Source organism: Triplophysa rosa, linkage group LG1 (genome assembly GCF_024868665.1).
Source record: "Triplophysa rosa linkage group LG1, Trosa_1v2, whole genome shotgun sequence".
NCBI lineage: Eukaryota > Metazoa > Chordata > Actinopteri > Cypriniformes > Nemacheilidae > Triplophysa > Triplophysa rosa.
Window position 1 is genome coordinate 30,292,872 of NC_079890.1, and position 21,846 is coordinate 30,314,717.

Below are 21,846 nucleotides of genomic sequence, written 5' to 3' on the forward strand. Positions count from 1 at the left end.
AAAAAGCATTTTTACTAGAATATTAGAACATTTATGCAGGCACAATCCCCTACAGCCCTACCTGGACACTTTTCAGGAATGACAGGATGTTTCAAAATCTTAACAATAAAATAGGTTCAAAACATCTTATGCAGTAAACCATGTTTGAAAAGTAGTTCAACATGTTAAGAAAGGAATGCATATGTGTGTATGAAAGACAAACAGAGCCCCTGGTGAGAAGGTCAGGGAGTTTTGTTTATCCTGTGGCTTAGGGAGTCTCAGGTGTCTGCTTTGTCTTAAGGGATGACTGGAGCTGGTCAAGCTTCATTTCTTCTCAGCCTTCCTGCCTGTGAGGACCTCCAGATGGGCTCCAGACCTCCTGAGACCCTCTGGAGTTTAGCCAGGTCTGAGGCCTCTCTGGCAAGCCATTTATTAACACACTCCACTGCAGGCGTTGAAAGCTTCCAGGGCAATTTCAACTGCAGGACCTCCTCTCTCTGTGCGGAGCATTTTTGATATCTTACCCAACACTATTTTCTCTCAGTCAACCAACCCAAAAGGTCCAAAGGCTGGTCTTACAAGAAGACCTCAGCGGTTACAGAGTTCACAAATCAATCTGCAAATGCTTACGAAAGGGTCAGACTGGTGGAAGAATACAAAAGGCAGGGAAGCAGAGGAAAATGCTATTGCTTAGAGGTTGCTTTTTCATATTTTAAGAGATTTAAACAAAAATAGATTCAATTTGACTTTGAATAATATTGCAGCCTTGGCGAATCTGTGCTCCGTTTGTGTAATGTTGTAATATCGTTTCAAACTCTAATGAAGACATTTGTGATATTTCTGGGTCTTTTTTTAGGAGAAATATCTGAGATGCAGGAGACGTAAACAAAAGTTTCCACAAAAAGAAAAAAATATAGAAATCTATCTGTGATATTTCACCCAAAAATGTAAATTCTGTCATCCTTTACTCACCCTCTTGTCATTTCAAACCTGTATGACTTACTTTCTTCTGCAGAACACAAAAGAAGATATTTAGAAAAATGTTGGTAATGGCGGTACACATTCATTTCTATTGTATGGACAAAAGCAATGCAAGTGAATGGGTGCCCCCGCTGATCTTTGTAAATGATGACAGAATTTTCATTTTTGGGTGAATTCTCCCTTTAAATATGGGTATGTATGACAGGAAACAACAAAGTAGCCTATTGCATATATGGTAAATTGTCGAATACATGACATTACCGGATGCAGTCCTGTGAACTTTAACATATTGATTAGTCTTCAACATTAAACATTAATTGATTGATGCCACAGTTGGAGATATCAGATCACTTCATACTGAAGAAGGCCTGCGAGCCGAAATGTTTGTATTCACGCGAAATTAAATTATAAAAGATTTTAAACTTGGACAGTGAATCACAGTGAAATCTTGATGCAATTAACAGTAAACAACAAACAGTATAATTTAATAAAAATTTGAACGAAAAAGTTTAGAAATGCGTAAACCTGATGCAACTTTGATGCTTAAGTGTAAATAAATATTATGCTGGTGTAGAGTACAGTATCCTAGTTTTGGTTGCATGTTGATAGCTTCGTTTTAGGGTAAAATTGTCTTCCATGTCACTTTAACCTGGAAACTTTGCAAACAAGAGATAGAGATGAAACATGAAAATATACTGGACTAAAAATCGTATTTTATATCCCAAGTACGGCTCAGAGAGAACCCTGGACACATCCAAACGGAGGCGCAGCAAACATTGAACAGTTTATCCACTTTGAGCTCGTCCTTTGATTGCAGTCCACATCTCCACAGCTTTCTACAAGCGGCTCTCTAATCACTTTTAACCTATCTGCTGCCCCTTCATGAACAAGCCTCAAGCTGGACTGATCAGCACTTCAAGAACATTCTTTTAAAAAAGAAACATAAAGCTAACAGACCCTGCAAAAAAGTTGTTTTTCTTTCTTTTGCCCTCCCTCTTAAGTTCTTCAGATAAAACCTTCACAGTACATCTTGGCAGATGTCAGCTGGCTGGCTTTGAATATAATTATTTTCAAAGGCACCGAGGCGTACCTATCTCACCTGGACTGATCATTCATTCATTCATCTATCCATTTTTTCTTGTCATCCACTTCCACCTCACACTCTCCGTGACAGCACGGCGATGCTTCGCTTCTTGACGTTCCAGTCCATTTTCTCTCAGGCAAACTTTGCCTTTCCTCATGCCAAAAGTTCCAGATGTTCAGGCCTTTGCCAAACAAAACACTGAGGATGTTAGTCACTGTACTGAAATTAGCTGCCCTTGTTTAACAGTGTTCATACTCTCTTAATAAAAAGCAGCATTTTGGAACAGGACGGCCATCAGAAATTCTCCAAAACTCTTTTAAATACAAAAGAAAAGTATACCAATTGTAAAGTCTTTTAAAAAGAAAAAAAAAACATTCTCCTCTTTTTCTCACTTTCTAAAATGTAGGTACAATGCTGCCTAAGTATCTTCACAGCCTTTTCTGCAAAAAACATTATTCCCCCTTTGCTGCTTTTGTGTCAACCACAATTGATCACTGTGGGCTCCTAAAACTCGAAAAAGTGCTGTGATGCTGTTCTCAAGAGGTCATATTAACCATCTTATTGCCCTAGCAAATAAATAAAGATCATGTCCGAGTTAGCTGTTGGGCTCTTAATGAATGCCTAAGTGTTTTGGAGCGCAGCCCTGCCAGTTAAAACAATATTTTCTCCACCCTTATACGCCTGTTTTCATTTTACATTTAAAAAGTCACATTAACATTCCTGAGAGAGGCTGAAAAGATGAAGCAAACTAACTCAGACAGATGGAAATCTCAAAACATTTCTCTGTGCTCTTTTCGTCAAATCCTGGCTAAACTTTTAATTGCTCTTTAAGCGGAGGATTAGGCTTGAACACTGCAGCCATATTCTAAAGGGATGATCTGACAGCTTCAAAAGCTTAGTTGACCTCTGACCCTGACTCCATTAGAAGGAACAATACCTCCAGGGTACAGCTTGAAACTCAAGACCTCAAACATGCGTCTCACCAGTGTTTTTTTTTAGTGGGCTAAGAGTTTAAGGATAAATAAGCATGACATATACTTAACAACAGAAAATGCTTTTTTCCTTCACAAAAAATAATGGATTGTAGATGCATTTGTTAGTGTGCTTTTTGTTCTCAAAATGGCTTTGTGCTTAGCTTTTTGCATCTCGTCCCCAATATTTCCTGTCAAAAGCGAAAGGGATATGCTGTTTCTTGTTCCCGTGCAGAATATCTAACCTCATCATTGCAAATCCATTATCATCGCTAGCAGAAATGAATTATGTTCTCAGGTAACCCTCAAACTAACAAAAAAGCTTTCAGGTGCCTTTCCTAACATGATAATGGTGGAAAGTTGAACTCCAATTCAACTACGAAATGCACACGCCAACAAATAAACACAAACACCCACGACATCTATCTTACAGTCTGGAATTGACTTACACGATCACGTAACAAACAATTTCAAGCTCTCTCCTTCAGCTCAGAGGACACTATCTTCAACCTTCTTGCGTGTCGCTTCACCTGTCAATCATCGGCCAATGGCATTGTAGAACATTGAGAGCGTGGAACTCAGTCCGAGCGCGAACAGTCAATCTGACAACTGACCCACTAATGTCATCGAGTGACAGTCTTAATCGCAGGAGCTATGGCAGTCGGGGTGACAGAGGCCTAAGAGTCAGCAAAAGCACGGGTGTAAACAACCTGAGGGCGGGTTGGGTATCCTAACTCGGACCATGCGGTTTCCTTTCTGTGAAATCGGACCATGGAGTCTTGCAAGCCAAGCCAAATAAAAATTCCACACAGACTGAGGAGAGAAATGACAAAACAGAATATGTGTTCACACTTCAGCGGGATTATGACTGACACATGACTGCTTTAACAAAGCGGTGAGAGATGTTGGCTGGCGTGCTGTGTTATCTAGATCACTAGTCCATTAAAATAAATCTAAAAACAGAGAAGCTGTCGAGATGTCAGGTTACATATTACAGTAAGATGGCTTTATCGTTTTAGGAATTGTGAAAATGTTTTCCTGATTCAAAGAAAGTATTTAACCTTCATGTAAGTCAAGTGGTAATGTAAGGAAGAAAATGAAAGAAAGTTGTTATTTAGCCAACAAGCCTTCAGTGGATAAACACAGCAGCTGTCATAAGATTGCGCATATAAATAGTTAAGATTTCATCAGACAGGAACATTTATGACTGCTAGTTTGTATGACAATAATGTATTACACTCTTAAAAATAAAGGTGCTAAAAAGGTTCTTGACAGCGATGCCATAGTAGTACCATTTTTGGATCCACAAAGAACCATTCAGTCAAACATTCCTTAAAGAACCATCTCTTTGTAACTTTTTTATAATCTAAATAACCTTTTTTTGCCACAAAGAACCTTTTTGTGAAACAGAAAGGTTCTTCAGCTGTTAAAGGTTCTTTAGGGAACCAAAAGGTTCTTCTATGGCATCGAAGAACCTTTTATAGCACTTTTTAAGTGTAGGTCAACATAAAAACTCTATACTCGCAGTTTCCTGTTTCCTGTTTCCTGCATTGCTGCCGGCGGCTTGTTTGTATCAGTGCTCTTACAACTTCGCTCTAATATTAGTGTATTTTATTGTCGTTGCTAACTTATCCTGATATCTCAATAACCCTGTTCTTGTTATCTACTTGAAGAATCTAAACCAAAAGTGATAGTTAACTTAACGCCGTTAGCATAGCAATAGCGTGTTAGCTTGCTTTCTGTTTACACTGTGGAATATCATCTTGCCTCTGGTTTGTCTTGTGTGCTAACCGTTTCTCTTTTTAAGCGATTATACTACGATCCATCGAGCAACCTTGGTAAGTTGGAATTGCACTTCAAATCCGGTGAGTTATGGCTTCTATTCCTATTGTTGTTACTTGCACCTCATGTCATATGTTTAGCTTAGCCTTCTCTGTCAGCTGCGAGGGTTTTATATGCGATAAATGCAGGGAAGTAGTTAGGCTGACAGAGAAGATCTTAGAATTAGAGTCTCGCATCCAATCTTTATCTGAGGATAGTAAGAGTTTAACGACGATAGAAAACACTTTGGATGCGAGCAACATTAGCGCACACAGCTCGGTTCCGGTTGAAAATCCTCCGCAGCTGGGAAACTTCGTGACTGTGAGACGGCGTAGTCGCAGGACAAAACATCACTCGACCGTTCCGATTACAGTCTCGAACAGGTTTGCCCCGCTCAGTGACGCACCGACTGAGAAACCTGCTGAAAGTGCCCTAGTTATCGGTGATTCTATTGTTCGGAACGTTAACATAGAGGCACCAGCCACCATAGTCAAATGTTTACCGGGAGCCAGAGCGCCTGACATCAAGTCAAATTTAAATGTGCTGGCTAAGGCTAATCGTAAATTCAGTAAGATTGTCATTCACGTCGGCACAAATGATGTTCGACTCCGTCAATCGGAGATCACAAAAGATAACATTAAAGAGGTGTGTGAGCTCGCAAGCATGATGTCAGACACTGTAATATTCTCTGGCCCCCTCAATGCTTATCGTGGTGATGAGATTTATAGCAGATTATCATCACTAAATGGCTGGTTGTCTGAGTGGTGCCTGCAGAATGATATAGTTTTTATAAATAACTGGAAGAGTTTTGAGGGCAGACCTGACCTGTTGAAACGAGATGGTCTCCATCCCTCCTGGGCTGGGACTTCCATCCTGTCTAGAAATATGGCAAAAAGTCTTAATGCTAATGCTAAAACTTGACTCGCTGGGGCCCAGGTCAGGGAGCAGACAGTATGGCTTAACCAACTGTCTGCTTGCCGTCTCACGTCGCAGAATACACAAAATGTACAACATGTAGTAATCCGTTCTCCCAAACATCACAAAATAGAGACTGTGTCTGTCCCCCGGATTAGCAAACATAAAATAATGCGTAAACCTCTTGAAAGTAATTTAATAAACGTTAAACAAACTAAACATGAACAAAATACAGATAATCAACTGTTACGACTCGGATTGCTAAATATTAGATCTCTCTCTAATAAAGCACTTTTTGTTAACGATATGATAACAGATCATAAAATAGACATGCTCTGTTTGACAGAAACATGGCTAAAACCAGATGATTATATTGCTTTAAATGAATCTGTCCCCCAAGATTATTATTATAAACACGAGCCTCGTCTAAAAGGCAGAGGGGGAGGTGTCGCAGCACTTTACAATAACTCTCTTAGCATTTCCCAGAAGTCGAACTCTAAATATAATTCTTTTGAAGTCATGGTTCTTCATGTTTCAACACCTAATACTAAAGATAAAACACTTTTTAAATTGATTCTAGCTATTGTATATAGGCCTCCAGGGCACCACACAGATTTTATTAAAGAATTTGGTGGGTTCTTATCAGAACTAGTACTGGCCGCAGATAGACTCCTTGTCGTTGGTGACTTTAACATCCACGTAGATAACGTTACAGATGCCTTAGGAATGGCTTTCAAAGACACTCTTAACTCCATGGGCATTAGTCAACATGTGTCAGGACCCACTCACCTTCGTAATCATACTTTAGATTTAATACTGTCTTACGGTATAAATGTGGACGACGTTAAAATCCTTCAGCAGAGTGAAGACATTTCGGATCATTATCTGGTATTATGTTTGCTTCACTGGCCTACGGCTGCAAATAAAACTCATTGTTACAAATATGGTAGAACAATAACTTCAACTACCAAAGATGCGTTTCTCGATAATCTGCCCGAATTGTCTCAAATCATGAGAAATAACGTTGAAGATCTTGACATTACCACTGAAAATTTTAATTCCACCTTCTCGGTAACGCTAGACAAAGTTGCTCCACTACGTTTAAAGAAGATTAAAAATGGCAGCCCCACACCGTGGTATAATGAACACACTCAGGCTCTAAAGAAAGCGGCCCGAAAAATGGAGCGCAACTTTAAGAAAACTAAATTAGAGGTATTTCGTACAGCATGGAAGGATAGTATTCGAAAATACAGGAAAGCCCTAATAACTTCTAGATCCGCCTACTTTTCATCACTAATAGAAGAAAACCAGCACAACCCTAGGTTTTTATTTAACACGGTGGCTAAATTAACAAAAAATAAATCGTCAGTGACTTCTGATCCTGTATATCAGCATAGCAGTGATGAATTTATGAACTACTTCACATATAAAATCCAAGATATTAGAGAAAAAATTATAACAATGCAATCAGAAGTGAAACCCGCTGAACAAACTAACTACAGCGCCCTTAAGGAGAAAATGCAATTATTTTATACCGTAGATCAAGATGAGCTGTCTAAAATTATTAGATCATCTAAATCAACAACATGCATACTAGACCCTATACCTACAAATCTACTGAAAGAGATGCTCCCAGAAATTATAGATCCTCTTCTTGGTATTATTAACTCATCTCTGACATTAGGACATGTGCCTAAAGCATATAAGGTGGCTGTTATAAGGCCCCTTGTCAAAAAACCCCAACTCGACCCTAGAGAACTAAGGAACTACAGGCCTATATCGAATCTACCTTTCATATCTAAAGTTCTGGAAAAAGTAGTTTCAACTCAATTATGCTCCTTCCTCCAAAGGAATGACATCAATGAAGAATTCCAGTCTGGATTTAGAGCATGTCACAGTACAGAGACTGCTTTGATCAGAGTTACAAATGATCTGCTATTGGCGTCTGACCGAGGTTGTATCTCGTTATTGGTGCTGCTAGACCTTAGTGCTGCATTCGATACCATTGACCACAGCACACTCCTACATAGACTCGAAAATTATGTCGGCATTAAGGGAATAGCTTTGAAATGGTTTAAATCTTATTTATCCGACCGTTTTCAATTTGTAGCAATAAACAATGAGGTGTCACGCAAATCGCAAGTCCAGTACGGTGTACCACAGGGCTCAGTCTTAGGGCCTCTGCTCTTCGCATTATACATGCTACCTCTAGGAGATATAATAAAGCGACACGGAGTTAGCTTTCACTGTTATGCTGATGATACTCAACTTTATATTTCCTCGAAGCCTCATGAAACACAGCAGTTCCATCGAATAATGGAATGCATAGTCGATATAAAAAACTGGATGAGTAACAACTTTTTATTACTGAACTCGGACAAAACGGAAGTGTTACTTATTGGACCGAAAACTGCTATAAGTAACAACCAAGAATACTGTTTAACTATTGACGGATGTTCCATAAAACCCTCGTCGTCAGCAAAGAATCTTGGCGTTCTATTCGATAGTAATCTGTCATTTGAGAGCCACGTCGCCAACACCTGTAAAATTGCGTTTTTCCATCTTAAGAATATATCTAAACTACGTCATATGCTGTCAATCGCAGATGCAGAGAAGTTAATTCATGCATTCATGACATCAAGACTAGATTACTGTAATGCACTGTTAGGTGGTTGCCCTGCAGGCTTATTACAAAAACTCCAATTGGTCCAAAACGCGGCAGCTCGAGTTCTTACACGTACAAAAAAGTATGAACATATTAGCCCGGTTCTGTCAACCTTGCACTGGTTACCTATAAAGCATCGCGTTAACTTTAAAATCTTGCTTATTACCTATAAAGCCTTACATGGTTTAGCTCCTCAGTACTTGAATGAACTCCTTTTGTATTACAGTCCTTCACGTGCATTACGCTCTCAGGCGTCCTGTCAGTTGGTAATACCTAGAATTTCAAAATCAAGTGCAGGTGGTAGATCCTTTTCCTATCTAGCGCCTAAACTTTGGAATAGTCTTCCCTGCACTGTCCGGGAGGCAGACACACTCTGTCAGTTTAAATCTAGACTAAAGACGCATCTTTTTAATCTTGCATACACTACTCTTCCATAATATAAATCTTCAGAGGGTTTAGGCTGCATTAGTTAGATCAACCGGAACCAAAAACACAACTGATGTACTTGTTGCATCAAAGAGTACAGAACAGTACTCTACTCTCAGCCAGTCTTGTCTCATTGTTCCAAGGTTACCACAGCGAGCAGGATGCAGTTCATGGCCTGACCTGATGGTAGAGCGGAGAATGGGAAGTGGGGACCTGACAAGAGCTGAGATGATAGAGCTGGATAAAGAAGGACGCGGTCTCTTGACATGTCTTCACCACAAAATTTCAAATGCTATTAGATTATTAATGATAATCTTAAACTATAATTTATTTTATTATTAAGTTTATTTATTTTATTTAGCCTTGTTGTGCAAGTTCTCTGGAGCTTGTGCAGAGGCAGCAGCTTTTGCCAGAGGGGAACTGGAATCCCCTGGTTGGGCCTGGGTTCTCCTGAGGTTTTTTTTCTCGATTAGAGTTTTGGGTTCCTCGCCACCGTTTGCATACTGTTTTTGCACTATCTGCCTGACCGGGGGGGCTGCTTTAGAATCTTAAAGTTTTACTTAATTAATATTGCATATAGGAATTTATAGTCTGTTATATTTGACCTGTGCTTCTCTCTCCTTTATCCTAAATGTGTGCTCTCACTGAGCGTGTGTGTGTGTGCGTGCGCATCCGTGTGTGTGTGTGTCTCTGTGTCTGTGTGTGTTGGTGCGTGTTGTGTGTGTGGAGTGTTTTGTATGTGGGTGTGTCTGTCTTCTGTGTTTTCAACCTTTTCTTGTTTTTGCAGGTACAACCTTGATTGTTTTGCTTGTAGTCAATGTGTCTCATGTACAGCTGCTTTGTAACAATGAAAATTGTAAAAGCGCTATATAAATAAAGTTGAGTTGAGTTGAGTACTCTATATTATTTTTGCATATCATACCTATTTTTCTATCTTTGGCACAGTATCTGTTGATTAATTAGGTTTTTTTGCATATTTTTCATGTATCTGTTATATAATTTTCCTGTTGAAATAATCATTATTTTATTTTAATATATAATTTTCACTTTTATACGTGTATCCTGTTTTTGTGTTAAATCTTTGCAGCAATGCACATTAGAAAAAACACGATAGAAATACAAAAAAAAAACATTTTTTTTTTTTAGCAAATTTGCATTCTGGTATGTAATTCCTAACACGTGACTTACAATAAATTCATTTTCTTGTCATGTATCTTATATATCCAACAACATGTCACATTATAGCAGTTCACAATGACTGCAAAAAAAACAATAACAAACATTTTAAACCTAACCCCAAATGAAACCTGTAAACCTTTAGCTTACACACACAAACTCCATACATTTTACTTACATCCATTCTGTTTTATTATCTTCCCTTAACCCTTTTTTGTGTACTTCATTTCCTGTGTAGCTGAACACCTTTTGGCGGGCTGCATCAAAAGAAGGCGTTTATCACGAATAAATCAATGTCAATGTGACAGTAAAGCAAAACTCCATTTCCAGCGGCCGTGGACACATTACTCAAAACATCCCCGTCGTGTCACCCTCAAACATACGTACACACATGTGCGTGCACACGGGCCCATTGTCCTTGCTGCGTCCTTCATCAACAGACTCCCTCCCCTGTTTAGATAGAACAAGCCATTTGTGAGTCTCAGCCCAGGTCCAGAAGACAATTATGATAGCTGCGATTAAGAAAACAATTATTCCAGAGAAGTAATTATCCTCTAATGTTTGAACAAACAGAAGTGCGGAGAGAAAGAGAGGGCCCGGGGCCGTGCGAGATTAGCCTGGTATTCACACTGTGATGGCCATTACATACAGGGCTAGTGAAGAAGTGATCAGACTACTGATGCAACAACATAATACAAACTAATTCGTGCTCACGCTCGAACACAAACCGCCCTCAAATGTGCGATTTAGTGTCCACACAGTCACCTTTTTTGCAAAAATATGCACATATTCATAACAAACACCTCCATTTCTGTCCCTGTTGCTAATTTCAATTGTCACATCAAAAGGAAACAACAAAACCTCTATTGCACATCGCAGTAAAACAGCGCTTTGGAAATTAAGGCTATTATTCCATTACTATTAAAACAAGATCAAACCCTGAGATGAACCCATTATTTTTTTAAAGAAATAGTAATCTAATAATAAATTAACGAAAAGATGAAAGAGTGCCATTGAAAGTGTGTGCAGAATGAATACTGAAACAAACCTGGGTCCGGGCCATCTCGGCCCTGAGGCGAATCGGAAAACATAACAAAAAGTAATGTAATTGGCGAGCGAGTGATGAAGCACCTTCTTTGTGCGGACAAGGTCAATTTTCTCTGTGAGCTGTATTGAGAGATGGTCTCTCTTTACAATCACCAGGCATCATACACTTCAACCAATTAATTAAAAGTGAAGTGTCATTTTTTAATGCTGCGTTCATATCTGAGTTTGCGTGTGTGAGGGATGCTGTAAAACAGGGTGGGATTTTTTCTAGAGTGAGGAGATGGTTTCTTGAAGGCCAGAGTGCCAGTGTCTTCTAGAATGGCTTGGAGCAGAACTTCTCTCACCAGTGGGCATGAATGGCACAATGGAAAACCTGGAGAGGAATTGGAAGCGATAACGAAACATGGAAAGAGAAGATGGTTTTATTGCACTCGCATGCATATGGGCTTTTTTAGAAAAACAAACGAACTGGCCTAATTTTGTCTGAAACCTATATTAACGGATGTAAGCGTATTGCTGAAAGAATTGCAAACAACCACATTTTTATTCTAAAGTTAGAATCACTTACAGTTGAGATGCGTGACGCTTCAGACGGATCGCGCTTCTATCAACAATTCCACTGGCCACAAAGACCCAAAAACTCTGATATACACTCCTTGCATGTCTTCTCCGCTTTCAAACGGCCGTCTGTGAGCAATGCGAGATTTACTTTCTCTAAAGATAGAAGGATAGTAGCTCTGCACATCAGCCTGCTTCAAAGGGAGGTGCTATCAGACGCTATCATCACCACGGCAATGATGAAGATACGGATCCTAATCCCCATGTAAAAATGAAAAACCCCCAAGTGCCCGTGGGACTTAATCGAGTACACTACACATCTCCTGCCTTCCGCTCACACTCTAACCCTCTTTCTACTCACTTTCTCTTTCCATCCCAGATCTAAGTCACTAAGATTAGAATTCACCTTAGAACTCTTGCTTTTTACTCTAATTGAAAACTTGAGAATGAACTTTTGCGTGGCTTTGGAGTCTTCGCTCGTAGAGGGAGCTGTCATTCTGTGCTGATTTGGGATCGGTACCTTTCTCAAGGTAAACAACATGAAACAGGTTACAAGATAGCATACCGGGTAACTATTTGTTTGAGAGGTAAACGTGTGGCTTCCATGTTGTCACTTGACTCAATAGCTCCTTGCCTGAGGGCCATGCAGAGTCAAGCGTATTATTAGCAACGTAAAAAACATCCCTGGGGCCAGCTAAACAAATAACATACACACGCGATACTGGGAAGATGGGAAAAAGACAAATGACACAGAGGGAGCGTTTTCAAATGAAGCGAACTCTTGCACCATTACAGAACACTTTTGATGCAACAATCTAGATAGACAAAGAAACCAAAAACTCCAGGTTGCGTTCATCCATAGGTCAGATCTAACCTCTGGCTAATCTTCAGAACCCTTTGTGTCAGGAGACTCTGTGGTCCAGAGAAAAATGTGACCGGCCTGACAGGTTAATGGCCAGGACAACTAGCTTGATCAAACGACAAAAGGACCTAGCTGGCAATGAGAGATATGGACATGGATAGACAGAGGATGAAAAGAAAAATCTTCCAGCTGGTAATCACAATAAATTCAGTGTTAGAAAGGACGCGTGTCACAATGTGAACAAACACAGATGTTAAGATTTGTGCAGCTGGAGTTAAGTACAGGCCGGTGGCTAGGCGATTATGTTTTATGCTTATTGATCGAGGAAGACGTTATGAGAGAAACTGGTCTCTGGTGGATATCAGATGTTATACTGAACTCTATAGGTGAAGCTCACCTTTAGTCAATAATGGAATAATATACCAAAAATGTGTTTTCCCTATAAAATGAAAGGGCATTCAGCTTCACCGTATAAGGATAGAGCAGCTTGGACATTGTTTACCTAAAAACAGTCTAATCTGTGTTTTTAATTGCAATACAAACAAAAGGTAATATGAATCCATAAAAAATTACAGTTGTACATTTTAATTCATAACATGCTTATAACATTTTATAATATCCCCAACGGCCCTAAATTAAGTTTATATCCAAACAATATTATTGACTGCATATGTAAATGTTGACGAAACAATTTAATCGCCTAATTGCGGTTTAAAAATATGTGGCCAGCCCTGTGCCTGTGTGTTACAACACGCTTGAACTTGAAGAGCAGGTTCCTTAAAATTCACAGAATTCAAATGCACAGACGTTCAGTCACACGCACACACTTAACTCTATTTTTCTTCAACAAAGACACACACCCTCAAACTGGCACAGCAAAGACGGCACTTCTTCAATTACTTTAATGAGCCATAGAATATAGGTGTTCACAGCTATCTTACTGTTACCAGTCGTGACTGGACTGAATATTCAAGAAAAGAAGCTCTTGAATCGTATAGCCTACATGTTCTCCAAGCAAAGCACACTGGTGAGATTCACAAGTCTTTGTCAAATACATTTAAAAAGAAAAATAACGTTTTAATATTTAAACTTGGAACGAGATGGTCTGCGTGAGTCTGATTAGAATCAGATATCAAAATCTGATATTACTGGCAATGTAAGATTGCGCTTACAAGGAATTCAACTTGGCAGTTGCTTACACATGAAAGAAATTAGGAGAGAAATATGAGCCAGAAGTGGAGAGAAATCCTCAAATGCTTCAATAAAAAACAGGCCAATCATAATAAAGTGTTTAAAAGTATACAGCAGATAATGATTTATTCGACTTAACACACACACACATAACCCACACATGTCAGAACATTACAAGTGAGTCTGAACAGTTTCAGGGTTCTATCAATATTTTGATACTGAACAACCTCGAAGGCTCTTGACATCTTACATAAAAAATAACAAAACCGGTGCCAGTGTTCTACTTTGGAATGCCGAATCCAGGATCACGGGTCTGGTTTAGCTACACGCAACAGTCCCATTGAAACACTGTTGTTTTTGTTTATGAAATAAAGCTGACAACTGTTTAAAATATTACCGGCTCAAGTATCAGCATGTTGGCTTATATAAATATCTGCTGAGGTACTGTACCTGTTGTACATCACTGATTAGATTTAATAGTAACAGTGTCAGAAACAACCTGGAGATGTGGATTGCACTGTATACATCATGATGTCTGCTTTACGTCCATATGAAGAAGGGTACTTGTCAGTTATACGAAACTAGGCAAAAGTGCTGCAGGGACATTGTGGTTACATGTAGTCAAAACAGTAATGCTGATGTGTGTACAAACAGATTTTCAATGACAGAAAAATGAAAAGACTGAAGTTTGCACAAATTAATGTAAGCAGTGTTGGGGAAGCTATGTACAACTACAGTTAAATAAATAGTTTACCGGGAGCCAATTATTATAGTTTGAAAAATCTGAAATGTGAATATTGTTCTGACAAAAACACATCACTTCAGAAGACATTTATTAACCCTCTGGAGTCACATGAATTACTTTTAAAATGGAAAACATGGCCCCCGTTCAATGACATCCAAACACTACGAAGAGCCAAGATATTATATTAAGTCACCTGAGATGGAGTAAAAATCCTTTGAAATACTGCAGTAAAAGTGGTTTGCTAGAATACAAGCTACTAACTACATTGGAGCAATTAAATGGCCATTATATGTTCATATATAAAAAGAAATAAATATACATGAAATAACAGTATTATATAATTTATGATTTAATCATATTCAATATGCTACCCGAGACTTGCACGGGCTTGATTTGGTCATTTGTTACTACATTGTTTTAGTGTTACTACTTTTATTTTGTTACTCCCAACACTTTCCTCACAGAATTTGAATAACCTCAACTGGCAAACATGTTCCCAGGTTACAGGGTTTCTTCGCTGGTTTAACCACTACAGCATATGCAAACCATACACCAGCAGTCGGGTCCAACCCCAGCTTTCTTTACCAGATTATATCCGATTATTAAACGTTAAACCATCAAAAAATTGTAGGCCAGTGTGAAAAGGAAATAGCCCTTGATCCTCAGGAAGTGAGTCCCTGACTAATCCGCAGTGAGCACGCTTACCGCTGGACGTGTCATCTGCAGGTCATGTTATGAGCTACGGCAATTAGAAACTCAAATGGCAAACTCCCTGTTTCTTTTTTACATGTATTTTACATTTATATTAACTTTACCTTTAACCCCATTTTTTGGTCATGCGCCACGCACACGCTCTCCTCTTATTTCAAAGGGAATTAACAAGCTACTGCTAATTTGAGTTCAGCAACTCTGCTTAAAGCACACGCTGAAGAATGGGGGGGAGGAAATGAGGAGAGAGAAAATCCTCAGCAGAGCCCACATGAATAAATAATAGACCAGCTGTACGATTTTTCATAACTAAAAGAACGACAGACGAAGAAAATGTTCATCTGGAAGAGCGCTTTCCTCTCTTCCTGGACAAATCTCCCTGTTAACCATACATGCACAGTTTTTTCTTTTATACTACAATTGTTATGGCATACACTTTCACTGTTATCACAACAAGTTTAACCCCCACCATCATAACCTTCACACAAACCTGTTGCTATTGTTAGAATTAAAGGGACATTCATACACAATGGTAATTCAAAGTGCTTTACATAAAAATAATCATCTAAAAATAATCACAACAATAAAACAAGGAATTTAAAAACCCTTTAAAATTATTTAAAAATGATTTAAAGTGAATTAAAACAGTTTAGAATAATACAGATTATACATGAAATATAGTGCAGTCAGTTCGGACAAGGCACAGTGCTCATTCAGTAAATGCACAGCTAAAAACATGAGTTTTGATGAAAATGAAGACATAATTTTCATTTTTGGGTGAACTGTCCCTTTAAATTAAAATGTGGTGTTGCAGAATTTAGTTTTGTTTCAATGAGAACTCAGGGTCCTCAGTTTTTTATTTCATAATATCTGTGTGAATATTTCTCAAAATGTTTCTCTCACAGATGTAACCTAACCTGAAAGCACAAAAACATCCCAATCTACAGCATGCCTCTTGCTAATGACAAGCACAACAGAAACTACCTGAGTAGCCTGTGTGTGTTCATATAAGTGAATGTGTGTGTTTCTCTCTGCCGGTGCTCTGTTAGATCTGTTGGATTAGCAAAGTTTAATTGGATATGAGGACCTTTCGTTGGCCTCTCAACACTTCCTTTGAGCAGAATTAAAATTATATTAAGAAAAAAATTGCAGACATTTTCCTTATCTCGACCATTGCAGCATAAGATGGCTGTTTTTGAACCAGCTCATAAATGTGATCAGATTGTTTTCCAGCTGCAAACCGAATGTGGATATAAGCTACAATAAACATCACATTTAAATGTCCATCAAAGGCCGCTGTGTGACACAAATAGGACATTTCTGCTGATTTTGACTGATCTGGAACCAGTTTTAATGCCTAAATCCTTTTCATTCCCAACCTTCATTACAAACAGCACCCAAAGCTGGGTCAACTGAGGATGTCGCCTGAAAGCCCTGCAGAGACTGTGAAGCCCCTCCTTTTGCAAACAAATACGGCTCCCTCTTTTCCCGCTCTCTCTCTCTCTCTCTCTCTCTCTCTCTCTCTCACTTTTCTTGTTATACTGTATATGGAGGCTGTCGCTTTGGTTTATGTGACTGTAACCAGCCATATTTCTTGCTGTTGGTCTCTTCTCGTGTCAATACTCGCTTCATTAGTTCGGTTTTGCGTATTGATACAGAAACAACACAAAGGCTCAGTCTGTGCATTCAAAAACACAAAACACGCTGAAGCATACTGTGCCATATAAGAGACTGTGCTACAATGCCCTTAATCTATGCCTACTGCACATTAAATATTGCTGGGTGCTTATTATATTTATTGGTTACTACTTGAAACCACACACATTTTTTTTTATGAAAACATTATTAGGCAAATTGCTGTAATGCAATCCTGCACACAGTACCTGACAAAACAGGACATTGCTTTGCAACAAAAATAATAATCTGTTAAACAGTAGTGTACAGTAGGGGGATAGGCCAATCAGCATCCAGGATTTTAACTATTTATTTCATAATACGCATTTTCCCGATACTAATACATCAACGCGAATGCATCACTGAAGTGCATCAACATACCGACACAAACAAACGCTCATTTAAAACATGAGCTTGTACACACAATCACTGCATAATAAACCAAAGCCATAATGGAGGCAAACATGTTGGCAGAAAGGGCACATATGCGAACACATTATGTAAATTTTCAAATGCTGTAATTGTCATACTGCGTCTCTGTACTGAAACGCTTTCAGGGTGTGCGTGCGGTCCGATGTATTTAGATTGGCTTTTTCTGCGCTTTCTCCACCTGACACTCTGTTTATCAATGTATGGCAGGCAGAAAAACATGAGATGTAATCGCGGCTAACGCTAGCCCAGAGCGTGCCGCGCGTAAGATTTATATGACGACAAACAAATCAAAGCAAATGTAAAATAACCTCAGACTAGGCTGACACGGTTTGTGTCACTGGGCTACACTTTGACTTTAATGAGTGGAAACTAGCGCTGAAAAGTTTATGATACAGGCGGAAAATGAAATATAAAAGTTGCACTGAATTATAAAGGAAAGTGGAGAATTTGTATTAATTTCTTCCAAAATAAGGCATGAAATGGGTGAAATCTATTAAATCCAAGGTTGCGTGCCAGACCCAAACAATGTATTGTGTTGCTGGTGTTTTCCGACAGAGCAATTTTCTCCTAAAATGTGGCATAATAATGCGTAGTGGAGAAAGGTGGGGAAAATAGATTTAGTTTGTGTCATGCTCTGTTAACACTTCTACAGTGTGCATGAAAGTATCTGAAAATACTGTATGTGTGTATGTGAATCGTCGAACTGTATGTGTATGTTTTTGTGGCTATACTTATTGAAATATTGAAATGTTTTTTAAAAGGCTTACAGTATACAGTCTTTTTATGTCTATAGGTTTTGGTTAAGGTTGACATAGGGATAGTGTATGGTAAATATAATTACTCAGTTTAAATATAATTGCATCTATAAGAGGTCCTGACTAATGTGGCTTCAAAAGTGTGTGTGTGTGTTTGTGTCTGTAACTCCAAAACTGATTAAGCAGACATTCACTGATGTCCCCGTTTAATCTTTGATCATTACGCATCATTGCCAAATCCAAAACAGAATCAGAAGGATGTTTTGCCTGCAAAAAGAAGAAGAGAACGAGAGAGACGGAAAACAATCTCGCAAACAAAAAAGGGAACATAAAGAATACGGGGCTGCATAATTAGAGCTCTTTAATAAAGCATGAGGTGGAGAAAGCCAAGCCTCTCTGGAATGAGGCACAGAGACGAGATACTTCTTTTAATGCTATTGATTGGGAAATGATGTGTGTGTGTTTGTGTCTGAGCATGTGTGTGTACGTATTGATTGCTTTGACCCAAACACTACAAGCCTCATGCACCGATTTATTTCAAAGCTTCTGCAGTGAGCTAATGCAACAATCAGTGGCCAAATATTTCAGAAAGAAATGGAACCCATTCCAAGGAATTAGAGTATATATGAGACATACGCTAAGAGGATGTGTATGTGAGTGTATGTGCGTGTGGCATAGCCGTTTCATTTGACACCAGGGTGCCTTCAAACAAACAACCCTGTACCCTGAGGGAAAGACGGCTAATCCATTCAGCCAATGGAGCAATTCTCATTATCGACTACTAAAAAACATAGAGGCCATGAGGGAGCAAAAACAGTGGAAACAAGTGAGTAGGTGACAGGAAATAGGAAAGTTTGGAAATTATTAGGAATAAGATGAAGAACATACTGAAAAAGGTGAACCCTTTTAATGTTTATGGATAAACGTATAGATTTTCGTTGAGGGCTTCAGCGTCTGTCTCTGTTTTAACATATATCCAATAGAGAATGGATGCAAGAGTAAAATCTTGTTGCTATCGTAGCCGAGGAGATATAATAGCATTCTTCTTTCTTGAGAAGAAAAAAATGGAAAACAAATTAGAAAATTGTTGACAAAGTAAAAATATAGACATAAAATAAATATGAATAGCATCATTTGGACTTGTTCTAGTTATGTAGCCAAATTTTTGAAATAACATTTGCTTTCGTTTATAAGCTTTGGTATCCAAGCAAATCGGAGCAGTTATGGATAAGACTCTTTTCTTGATTTTCACTAGAACATTTGTATGTTTATCAAGCATTTCCTCATGGGGACGTTGTGATAGTTCACCTAAAAATGAAATTTCTGTCATCATTTACTCACCCGCTTGTCATTTCAAACATGTATGACTTTCCTTCTTCAGCAGAACACAAAATAAGATATTAAAGTTGGTAACCGAACAGCACTGGCCCTCATTCACTTCTGTTGTATGGACACAAAATCAATGCAAGTGAATGGGGGCCAGTTAACAACATTGTTCAAAATATCTTCTGTAGTGTTGTGTCATACATGTTTGAAATGACAAGAGGGTGAGTAAATGATGACTGAATTTTATTTTGGGGTGAACATACAGTAGGTGTTTTTAGGGTTAACTATCCTTGTGGGGAAAACCTGAACACACAGACACACATTCATATAAACAGCTACACAGTTACGTGATCTCATTTCATACTGTAGACTCCACAGCCTTTTAGTCGCACTGGGGCAATGCATGTGCCGAACAGAATATTAATCAATGCGAATGTGAATCTAAATGTGTGCGTGTTGTTAGGGACCTCACAAACACGTGTGCATACAGCACAGGGAAAAGAAAAGAAGGCACAGAACACAACAACACACACTGAGACGTAGACTTGCTCAAAACACACACAAACATATTTACCGCAGCCACAGAGTGATGGTGGGCGGAGGTTAATCCATAGCTGCATGAAACCAACCTTCCGATTGGCTGTGATGTGGCAGCTCTCCTGCCCACTCCAGGAAATGATTGATGTTAAGCGGACTTTGATATTTGACTGCTGTGATGACAGTAGGAATATGATTCATCTCCTCTGCCAAAGGAAAATAACCAGCTTTTCTGGTTTCCAGGCTCAAAACACACACAAATATATACACTCATTCACTCACGCACGCACACACACACACACACACACACACACACACACACACACACACACACACACACACACACACACACACACACACACACCGAATTCTAGCTGCTCTAAGTGGCAGAAAATTGACCATTTGAATATACATCTAATAAATGAATTACGTCTACCTAAACTAAATATCCTGGACTCACTGAGTAAGAACAAATATTTTCCTTTAACTCAAAACTAAATGGCAGTTTTGACTGACTAGCAGGATATAGAGGGAAAATGGTGGTCCTCTGAATTAAAAGGGGATGGAAAGAGAGAGAAGCGAGAGAGGGAGCGAGGAAATGATTGATATTCTAAACTCATCTCATTTCAGTTAAATGACAGTATTTCTCCCAGTCAAAGAAATACAGCTATAAGCTCGCTGTGTCTGCCTTAAATTAACTCTCTGCTCACTTTTCTAATCTCTCTAACCGCATTCAAATGGAAAAAAAGCTATAAAACTATAACCTATGACTGCTGCTGCCAGTACCTGATATTGCAGAGCTGATTGTGAGTCATATAATTATATATATATATATATATATATATATATAAAAAACTTACTGTCAAAAGGAGATGTGTGAAGTAGATATGTGTGGCGTTTAAAGGGGCTAAAAGACCTGTATGTACTGTATGTATGACATGTATGTAATCTGTAAATCTGTCTTTTTCTAGCCATCTGCCCTGTTCTCTCTCCATCTCTTTTTCCACACACATAGCTCTAGGGGTGTTGTAGGTTTAGGTGAACATATGGGTTTTGTATGTATAATGTATTAGTTCCTAAAGGCATAATGCATATGCCCTGGAGAATGTTCTGGAAGTGTAAATGTTTCACACCAGGCAGTCTCAGCAGGGATCAGTGCTCCTCCCCGACCACAGACAACAAATCATCCCCTATACCTGCACGCCTACAATCTTCATCCGTGCGTGTCAGTCCATCCTATTCTTATTTCCAAACCCACCTTTTAAAAAAGGCCAAATCTGATTTCTTCCTGTAATACCTGCAGACAGAATGAGAATGCAGAGAGAGAGAGAGAGCAAGAGGTGCTAGCTCAGCAGAAGGGCTGGTTAATAGCACCATTACTGTCATGAGGATCCAGATTCGGACAATGAATTAATAAAGAGTGGAGATGTGTGAGAGAGAGAATACATTTACACACTCGCGCACATTGACAAAATCACATGCGCACACTCAGCACCGTTACATAAGTGTGCGGTGTGAAACAGGTAGAACAATTTGGGATGTTGATGTCGGCAAAACAAACACGGCTAAAACAAATATTATCATTTGTTTTAGATGCAGTGTTAATTTTGACAGCAAATTTTGATTTAGTTTTAGTCATAGTCTTTTGACGAAAATGCAATTTAGTTTTAGTCACATTTTAGTCAACCCCATCATTTTAGTTTTAGTCTAGTTTTAGTCGACGAAATATGAAAAACATTTTAGTCGAATAAATATACATTATATTTAGTCTACTAAAATCTAAATGGTTTAAATCATTTACTTGGTGTAATTAAATGTTCCATGCAAAGATTCAACTGTTTTGACATAATTTACTTCACCTTAGAATAAAATTAAACCAGGTCATTACCTTTATTTTTCAGAAAAGTTCAGTAACTAGATTTGCATTGTTGTAACACAGAATATTAGACCATGAACTACATGTTCCAGTTCATTCAATCCCATTTGACTCAAT

At 38.7% G+C, this 21,846-nt stretch overlaps 2 protein-coding genes across 7 annotated transcripts in view; one reads left to right on the forward strand and one right to left on the reverse strand.

Annotated features, from left to right (window-relative positions):
- Nucleotides 1-21,846, reverse strand: part of pcdh7b (protocadherin 7b) — a 118,213-nt gene that overhangs the window by 62,935 nt on the left and 33,432 nt on the right. The window lies entirely within an intron of this gene.
- On the forward strand, nucleotides 4,847-8,858 carry LOC130554635 (uncharacterized). Its single transcript, XM_057334418.1, has one exon. It carries the CDS (start codon nucleotides 4,888-4,890, stop codon nucleotides 5,755-5,757), a length of 870 nt encoding a protein of 289 aa, XP_057190401.1. The 5' UTR covers nucleotides 4,847-4,887; the 3' UTR covers nucleotides 5,758-8,858.

What these genes read in the sequence shown, in the direction of transcription:
- LOC130554635 (XM_057334418.1), top strand. Translation starts at nt 4,888, where the DNA reads ATGGCTTCTATTCCTATTGTTGTTACTTGCACCTCATGTCATATGTTT.